General features: G+C 31.1%; 1 protein-coding gene across 1 annotated transcript; it reads left to right on the top strand.

Moving 5' to 3' along the window:
• Positions 1-398: 398 nt before the first annotated feature.
• LOC107453039 (uncharacterized) lies at positions 399-9,247 on the top strand. Its single transcript, XM_016069699.3, has 4 exons — positions 399-516; positions 2,668-2,742; positions 4,945-5,118; positions 9,035-9,247. The coding sequence occupies exons 1-4, from the start codon at positions 486-488 to the stop codon at positions 9,199-9,201; spliced, it is 447 nt and encodes a 148-aa protein (XP_015925185.3). The 5' UTR covers positions 399-485; the 3' UTR covers positions 9,202-9,247.
• The last annotated feature ends 1,228 nt before the right edge of the window (positions 9,248-10,475 follow it).

Raw genomic sequence — 10,475 nt, 5'->3', positions numbered from 1 at the left:
TGGATTTTACGGCAAAAAATACAGGCATCCTAAATTCCAGTACTTTTTGCCTTAAATTGATACAAAATTTTTTACACTCTCCGTGACCGCCTGGTAATCAGATTGTTTTTTTATTTACCTTTGACAAAATTTGAGACACAATTTTAAAATATTGCTAATCAAAAGTACCTTTAGTCGCTTCCGTTTATTTTATTATTAAAATTATTACATATTATTATTTCCTTTATTCACATAAAGCACAAAATAAAATGAAAAAAGTTTTAGGCATTGCTGTTGTTAAAGAGTCATATTTAAAGAATGTAAAAATGAAAAAAGTTTAAAAGAACAAGTAGTAAACAATGGCTGTATCATTGTTGGTATTTTAATTGTTACTATTTTAATTGACTTAAATTTCTATTGTTATTTGATACATTCAAAATTTTTGGAGTATTTGAGTCAGGTCAAGTTATCTAAATGTTTTCAGATTTCACTTTCAAAATTTTAACATGGTTCAGATGTATGGTTTTAGAAAGATTTGTAAGTCAATTTATCAAAATTTTTATTAAATTAGAATTTAAGAATGGATTATCTTTTTAAATTCATGCATATAAAAGACCTTTACGAGGTTTCTAGCCTCTTATAACCTTTAAGAGGTTTCTACCCTCGCCATCCTGAACTTTAGGTTGCATTTTTAATTTGTGTTTTCTTGATATTTTTTTTCACGTAATAAACTTTTGATGGTATAGTATTATTAGACAGCACAATACCTTTCGAAAAGAGTATAAAATAGAGAGTACCTTTTTTAGATTAGGAGAAATGGGGCTTGATAATTTCTAGAATTTCTATGAAGTTTTCTTCCTAACTTTACGACAATTAAATGATGCGATTTATAGTTTTTTAGTTAGTCATTTGTCCGGGATGACTTGGTTGGCAGAGCGCTGGACTAACGTTCATGAGAACGGGAGTTCAAATCCAGCCTGCCAAAGACTCTCCGTGTAGTAAATGGTGTTGGTGCACGATAAATCAGTCGGGTCATAAAATCCTCCATGTTCCCATAACAAATTATACCTCTGGGGATGCTGAATTAGAGATTGATCGTCACCTTGTCCAGGTCAAAATTACATAAATCTGTGGATGAATGAATGGATGTATGAATGGGTCCGCTCTAAAAGCGTATGCGATGTGTGAGTGTAGCAGAAGTCGAATTCTTGGCAATAGATGGCGCCACTGGAGAGCAAGAACAATCGCACCTATTACCTAATGGCCCACGAAAACAACAGCAACAGTAAGCCATTTGAAACTACACGTTTCGTTTCTCAGTTTTTATATTTTTAGAAAAAAAAATCTAATCTTATTACAGTTTAATTTGATGAAAACCGATTTGGATGACGTTAAAAAATTCTTTTAATGTTAATTGCATAAAAGCAAAGATACTTATCAAAAATAAAAAAACAGGCAACTGTATGCTATTTAAGTACCGATCAAAAACTGTTGATTGCAGAATTGTATTGGCATAATTTTGCCTGAAAAAATTTATAATGAATCCAAAATACCGCATACTTAATACCTCGAATTGTTTTTACATGCATCGAAACATGTATTAACATGCATCCTTTTTTCTACATGTACAAAAAGATACTGCCAAATAGAGTAAGGATTCATCATTATTTGTGAAAATTTAATTATGAGGATTAAAAGTATATTTAGAGCTTTCCGTTCTCGTCTCCACCCTTTCGATAATCGAGTTCGGTCTTAAGAGCAACTTAAAATAAATTGCTCAAAAAAGGTAAGAGAAAACTATTTTTTAAATAATTTTTATACTTTGAACTATCTAGTCAGGGAAAGATTATAATTAAAAGATGAAAATAAAGTGTTGGTTTTTTATAAGTAGTTTTCCCTTTGAAGGGGTTCAGGTGGTACAAAAAGCTTAAAAAAATATTAATATTAAAAGTTTTTATTGTAAGAAGTTGATATATTATTATAAAAAAAATTTTTACTGTTATTTAAAAATAAAATGCTGCCCAGATTTTTTTTTTTTTAAATTTTGAAAAAAATAATATTTATCTAAATTTTTTACAACACAAGAAAAACCATGCTTTCATTTCCTTTCTCATATTAAACTTCAAGTTATGATTAAACTTGGAAGAATTTTTCTTTTCTCCATAATAATTATTTCACGTTTTTTCGAACTTTGAAATTCTATTCCTCAAAACTTTTTAAAGATCGCAGCATAAAATCCAAAAATACATATATATTTTAGCTATTTTACTACGTAATATGTTGGATAAATTCGTAGAACTTTTCAATAATTTAATTATAATTTCTTTAATAATAATGAAACGGTATAATGTGTAATTTTTATTTGAGAAAATTTTTAAGTTTTTCAAACATTAATAGTAAAATAATTTTTAAGCCAAACTGATATGTAAACAGTTTTGTACAAAATAAAATGTAAAAAAATTAAATTGAATACTAATATTATAAGTAATATGAAAAAATAGATAAATACATTTTCGAAAGCTTGTTTTATACTGAAGATTTATGAGCTTTTTTCGTATACTTTTTGCATAATACAGAAGCAAAAAGAGCTCAAAAGAATACATACATTTTAAAAACTTTTTTAAGAACTTTTTTAACTTCTTTTTTAAGTTGTAACTCTTAGTTCAATTGCAATGTTATTTTTTTCAGTCATTTCACTAATTCTTGGCAGCTATTTTTTGATAAAGACTTATGAATCCATAAATCAACATTGGTTTGGTAATGGTAAGCATACTCAATTAATTATACTCCTTTATTTAATTTTAACATTTAACATCTTCCTAATTCACGAACCCTTTTTCAAAAATAATGAAGTGTATAATTAAGCATAGCAATCTTAAAAATCAATATTATTTGTAATAATATATTGTTTAAAATTAGCTGTGCACCATTGAGATTTTTTTTTATTTGTTAATTTATTTACTTATTTTACATGACGCCATGTAGTAAAGTTTTAAGCACACATGTGGTTTATCTTAGGAAAGAGTAATTTAAAAAAAAGTAGGTGATCGCCGAAGACATTTTTGCTAACATACGGACTGATAATTAATTTAATAGCCTTCAAACTAAATTTTAATTGTTGAAGTCACGATTTTAGTCGCTTTAAACTCGATTGATATCGTAATTGTAAGTCCTTAAGGTACATAAAGAAAATCATTTTGACAAAATTACCGTACTGTATGGCAATATTATTTCAGGCAAAAAAAAAGGGAAAATAAAACATAATTATTGTAACAATAACCAAAATAGATAGAATTTAAACCATTCATTAGGCAATTCTTCCGTTTCTATAGTATTAGTTTACGGAAAATTCTGGTTTTCAAAATTATAAGTTCGTATAACCAAACATTTAGTAAGAAATGCAAATTAAAAAATAAATTGAACCAAATAAATTGTTTTTATGTCATATTCCTAGGTATCATGATAAAATTACCAAATTTTTGCCACATTTATTAAATTTTACCACATATATATTAAAACCATATTTAATTGTTTTTACCAAAGTCATTACTTGAGGGAATCGTTAATAGAGCCTTCAGCCAGAAAGATGGTAAATTTTTCCATATTATGGTAGTTTTGACTACACTTTTGTTCTCAATGTATGGTTACTAGTCTATAGTAGGGCAGCATTCGAATTATTAAAGAGATCTCGAGATTCACAATTTCTCATGAGGATTCGTAGTACCAGACTGTAGATTAAATAGGTCTTAAAAACTGCGCTTTTCTTATTTTTCGAATAATAAAATTTATAGGGCATATAAAAAAATAAAAGAGTTGAAAACGAGACACAATCACGATTATCATGAACAGGAGCTAATTATGATCATTAAAATAAAGTTTCAGATATTGATAGAATTTTTGTCACTTTATTCGTAATTCTATATTATTATAATTTCTGAAGGTTTTAGCCTCACAGTATGAATTTCTAAAATAATAAACAATTTCCTTTTGATTTTTAAATTAGCAATTAGGAATAATAAATATAATTTAGCCCCATAAATAACTTTTCTTCCAACAGCATGAGGGGGGTAAATTGGTTAGAATTGCTCCTCGACCACCTTTACTTCCCAGACAACTTGGTACCCATCGATCTGAAGCTTCAAGCCACAGCCGGGAATCGAATCCTAGTGTTCAGTAAAATTTTAAAACAATGAAGTAATGGAGCTTTAACCTCCATAACCACCTAGACTGAACAAAGGAACATTGAAATTTTGTATTTTTTTTTTTTACTTCAAATTTACAGCTAATCAGCCAATAGTTGATAAAAATCTAAAATTTCTTGGGGGTGGTTTTCACCTCTATCCTTACACACACCGCTGAGATACTATCTATATAGATTTATTACTATTATTGTTGTTATTATTGTTGTTGTTATTATTATTTTGTTTATGTGTTTCTTTTTGATTGAAACCGTCGTGTTCCAATAATGGTAAAAAATTTTAAACATAAACGGTGCCAGGGTCATATTGTCATACCAATTACTGGTGATAGAGCTTGCCCTTTTACGAGAAATAGTATATATCTGAGCCACGGTGGCTCAGGGGATAGAGCTCTCGCCTCCTAGGTTCGAATCCCAGCTTTCACTAGTTGATACGAACTCCACAAACGGCTCGCACCAACCACATTGCTGGCGTAATAGACGGATGATGGGTTAGAGTGCCCTTGCCGTTAGGATAATCGTAGGAGGTTTTCGTGTTTTTCCTCTCCATATGGCGTCAATGCTGGCCAGTTTTACCAAAAAATATACCACAAAGGCTAGTTTGTCCCAATATTTGATTTAGGAGCTCCCTCGTCTTCTGGGTTGAATTCAAAATTACAAGGCTACGGTGTTGAACATTGGTAGGTTGGTAATCTGTTCAACAACGATTATGAAATAAAATAAAATAAAATAATGAAGTTTAGTGATTTTGTTTTCATTTCTTACAGATAATTCGGTTGAAGATGATATTCTGAAAAACATCTACCAGAAAGTTGCGTTTGTACCTGGAATTCGTCTTATAACCTCAGAAGATTATGAATTTCCCATAAGTGAAGTTGGACTTTGGGATACCATCGCAGGAAGCTTACTTTACTCTATTGCTTTTGTTTTCCTTCTTTGGTGTGAGTAATTATTATTTATAGCGTTCACTTTCTTTTCTTTTTTTTTAATTCTTAATTAATATCAATGCATGAACATCAAGGGACTGTCCATGAAGGATATACTATTTTTTAATTATTTTGATCTCTTTTTTGTCTCAAAGTGTCACCATTCTCTGTATCCACCTCCTCTTGTCACATATCATGCAATATTACATAAAATTGCATAATACTTTTAGTCAGAAACAAATTATTGGATTATAAATTATATTTCAGATTTTAATTTTACTTTAACTATATTTTTGAAAGACATTTGTGAGAGTAAAAATAACAATGATTATGTGTGTACTTATTTTGTTGGAAATAAGATAAAGATTTACAAAAAGAAATATAATAATAATATACATTAGTAATAATAAAATATTAAAATATGTGAAAGCAGTTGTATTTTGAAACTTCCAATGGGTATTATTTTCCTTTTCTCTTTTAAGATAGTTTGAATTCAATGAAAATGACCCGTACTATTTTTGCCAGTGCATATTCCCAATAAGGTTCATAACAGTAATATCAAACTCATTATACGTGGTAATTAAAATTCAAACTTTGCGTGGTAATATCAAACTCATTACTTGTCCCTGGGAAAAAAAACTATTTTCTTATTGCTTTCCATTAATTTATCGCATTTAAAAAAATAAATAAAATCGCATTTAAAATCGCATTTAAAAAAATAAATTATCGCATTTAAAAAAATAAAATGCGATAAATTCCATTAATTTATCGCATTTAAAAAAAATAAGTATGTAAGTAAAAACACTGTAAAATAATTTGTAAAATAATAATTACATTTTTCACTTCTTCCTAATCATATTTTCGAGCAGTTTTATGGTTTGTAAACTTTTATCGTTTTTTATACCGGGCTTTTAAGCAACTGATCCTTTTTCGAGTTTAGGACAATCACTGTCTAACTCTGTAACTTAGTAATTCTGATCCTGACCCAATAGACAAGGGAACTCTTGGATCAATCATTAAAACAAACTAGTCTTCGTGGAGGACTATCTGTTATTCGCATTTGCGTTACATGGAAAGTAAAGAATTAAAGCATCACACTGCTAGCACGCCATCAAGCCAATGATCTAACGCATGGCCAGCATCTTACCCATGATCTTACCCATGATCTGATAACCCATTCTAACCCATGATCTGATAACCCATTCTAACCCATGATCTGCTTACCACTATCTGCTGGAAGAAAAATATTTTACTTCAACATTAATGTTGATGAGAGCCAGGAACCGTCAATCAACTATCGCTGGGATTTCGACCTTTATTGATTCATTGGAAAGTGAGCACTCTATCTCGGAGCTTAAAGATACAAGGTATTCCATATTAAACACCTTTAATCTATAATTCTAAAACTCTTTATCATTAACAAGGAAGGAGAGATTGTAAAAATCATTGTTTGCAATCTCTCTCTTTTTTTTAATTTTTTTATTTACTTATTTTTTTATTTTTCAAAATAATCAGAATTAGAAAGTTTTTAAAGGGGTTTTAAATATTAACTTTGGACTTGTTAAAAAAAGGAAGAGAGGAAAAATTAGGAACTTTTTTTTCCTGTAAAAAAAGTGATGCATTCCGTCGGATATAATTTCAAGAATGATTCCGATTTTGTGAAAAACGATAATCTGGCTGATAGTACTACTGTCGGTGTCATAAATTCTTCAAACGATTTATCATTTAATACTAACAGTTTGAAAAATTTATTGCTCTTTTTTATCTTGCAATCTTGATCGTACAAGTAGTGGCGTCAAAAGTCAATTCTCGCCAAACTTAAGTTTTTTGCTACAAATTAAATAGTGGAAATATTGAATGAAATCCCGCCGTTTATTTAATTGAATTGACTTCTTCGAATGTTATGAAAAGGCTTATATTTTATAAAGCTTTCGTTATTAAAAGTTTTCAGTTCCTTTTGAGGAAAATTACTTTATCGCTTTAATTTTCTTTCTTTTTTTTAAGATTATATAATTACTTAATGTTAACCTATAATTAAATTTTCCGTTAAATTTTCTGGTGAAAATTAGATCTTAAAATTTAAACGTCATCATCACCTAACCATGGCCAAACCTCTAGCCCCATTTTTTGGGGGCTCTATCTTTAAACGACCATGGTAGGAATGCCATGCAATTTTGACCCTGGTCAGACGCGGTAGATAGTGCCTGAGCCGGTACCTCTTTCTAAATTTACCACATCACAACCAACACGAAGACTTTTAGCCACGCAGATTTAACAAGCACCTGACTGCCTATACGCGCTGATTTAAATCTATTTTTACATATAAAATGGCTTAAAAGATAAAGAAGTAATTTTTGTCGGTCATAAAGATCGAACTCAAAACCACCAACTCTCCATGTTAACGGTGTGAGAGACGCCTTAACCGACTGCGCCAACTGAGAGACTCAAAAATTTAATCAATATAACAATAATAACAACAAGCTAACAATCACAAATTACTAGCATGATAGCTGCACGAAACTTAATGTTTTAGTAGGTAGATGCATGCCTCTTTTGAAGCGTTTTTTAGAAAAATAAATGGAAATGAAAATTCGTTTCGTTTTTTTTTTTTTTTTTTTTNTTTTTTTTTTTTTTTTTTTTTTTTTTTTTTTTTTTTTTTTTTTTTTTTTTTTTTTTTTACGTGAAATTCCTTTAGTTCTCTAAATGGTTTAAAAAAATAAATGGAAATGAAAATTCGTTTCGTTGAAATTCGCTTAGTTTTCTAAATGGTTTAATTTATAATAATAATAATAATAATAAAACAAAATGAAAATTCAATGAGAAAGGCAATCATCACCCCAAAAGTCTTCCGAATAAAAATATGTGATAAAATTTCAATTTTAATTATTAAATATCGAGCTTTTTCACTCACCGCCTCTTAAGAGGATGCTATAGCGTGGAAGGGGGCTGGGCCAGCCTGGCTTGTAAGGCGTTGCACCCATGTCCGAATGGTCGTGAGTTTGATCCCCGCTGGCCTAAGACTCCTCGTGGTGACTGGTGCACGCTAAATCTGTCGAGGTCACAATGCCCTCCAAATTCCGAGGTACAAATCAAAACCTCTGGAGGTACTGGATTGGAGATTGATGGTACTCTGGTTCAGGTTACGATCTACGGCTGGATGGATAGTGTGTCCTCCCTGTATAATGGGGCGTGACTCATGTATGTCGTCTCTGGATCATCTTCAAACACATTTCCCTTACCGTCACCAATAACCCACTGTGCAGCTGTAAAGCGACGTAAATGAAAGTACCGTACCGCGTACTATGCCGTGGAAGAAGCACTGCATGACGTATACTCTTTCAATTTAATTTAAAATTACATGTAAGCATTTGCAATGGAATGTTTCTCCATCAGTATAGTGTCCTCTTAAACACAAAGGAAAGTCGGTAGTTTTCTATATTTTTGGGGGGTTTTAGGAATTGTTTTACATTTGGTAAACCATCTCTTTTTTTCTTCATTAATTCGCCTATAATTATATTTAAGGCTTGGGGGCTCAGGGGATAGAGCGTAAAAATTCCAATGAGGTAAACCGGGTTCGAACCCCAACGATGGCTGGTTTATACGAGTCCCGCACACGGCTCGCATCGACCACAGTGCTGACGTAACAATATCCTCAGTGGTAGATGGATCATGGGTTAGAGTCCCCTTGCCGTCAGGCTAACCGAGGGAGGTTTTCGTGGTTTTTATTCCTATGTATCGTAAATTCGGGTCAGTTCCATACAAAAAAGTGCACGAAGGCTAGTTTGTAACGTTGCTTAACTCAGGAGTTCCCTTGTCTTCTGGGTTGGATACAAAATTACAAGGCTATGGAGTTGAACATTGATAGTCGTGAACTCAAAATTGGGTCAGTGGTTCAACGATGGTTATATTATGATTACCTTTTTTTTTGTAGTGTTGACTCCGATGCCGAATGTAGAAGTTCGATTTTTCTTTGTGGTGAGATTTGAGAACAGAAGCGCTGAAGATGAAAATGCGCAAGCTGTAGTTGTACACCACCAACCCTATTGGCATGCTGGTGGCGGAGAAGGTGGGAGGTTTGTGGTTGCACCACCAGGTTGATTAAGACTTTTTACATCAGTCTGAAATTTCAATAAAAAAAAGTTGCATTTGATCTTCTTTCTGTAGTTCATTTAAACTTGTATTATCTTTCATTTATGATACCTCTTCAGAACCGTAAATAGGCAATGCCTCCTAGAAGAGAGAAGGCCTCAGCACGGATCAATTTAGTTGTCCGCCGTAACGAGCATAAACTGCGCAGTTGATGAAAAATAAGAAAGATGTCACTACGTTCGGACTACTAAGTTGTGCAGTGGGGGAAATACCAAAGATGTTAGTAAGTTTGGACTACTATAGGATCAATTTTCTGGTTTATGGTAACCCGTGCTGAGGCCTTCTCTCTTCTAGGAGGTATTGAACTAGGGGGATTGCGAAGTAGGTGATCACACAGAGTCACTAAAAACTAATTTAATTTGTAGATTCATTTAAGTTTAATAAATTTTAAAATCGGAGCGCAGAAGACAGGGGACTGATTGATTAAACTAGCCTGCATCTGTGTTACATAAGGAAAATAAGTCACCATAATGGCTGAAAAATTGCTCTACGCAATGGTATTTATCTACATTGAGAAAAAAAGTATCGTCTTAATTACCAGAATATGATAAAATTTACAGTCTGTTTGGCTCTATTGCAACACCAAAAAGCTCGGTAATGTTCACCAAAGCACTTTGGTTACGATTTTGGTAAGATTAACAATAAAATATGGTTGCAAATCTGTGATAAATGAATTATAGAAATAAATAAATAAATAATAGAAAAATTTGATAATTTCATTGTGATAGAACATATGACATAAAAAACCATTTATTCGACTAAATTTACCTCTCTGTTTTGTATTTTTACTAATTTGAGGGCATAGGAATTATAACTTCGAAAACCAGAATTTCCAGTAAACCATTACCATATGAATGGTGAAATTGCCAAATGAATGGTTTAAATACGATGTATTTTGGTTTTATTAACCAGATTTTTTTTTAAAACTTAGAAATGACATTATTAAACAGTACGGTAATTTTACCAATTTTTTTTCTCCGTTTAACTCATTACCCAGTCTGTATTATTTAAAACTGAAATAAAAACAAACTACGTTTAAAATCTTTAGTTTCTAATTATCAACCTATTATTTCATATTTTGCATCTGTTAAAAGTATTTTTTTCCGTAACATTTTGTCATTATATTTTGTCAAATAGTACGCGTTAATAATGATTTTAATAATGAATGCCAATGAGAAAATTGTTCTCAATTTCCGTTTTTTGAAATTAATTTCATTGATTTT

Source organism: Parasteatoda tepidariorum, chromosome 10 (assembly GCF_043381705.1).
Source record: "Parasteatoda tepidariorum isolate YZ-2023 chromosome 10, CAS_Ptep_4.0, whole genome shotgun sequence".
In the NCBI taxonomy this organism is placed as follows: Eukaryota; Metazoa; Arthropoda; class Arachnida; order Araneae; family Theridiidae; genus Parasteatoda; species Parasteatoda tepidariorum.
This window is presented reverse-complemented; position numbering and strand designations above follow the sequence as displayed.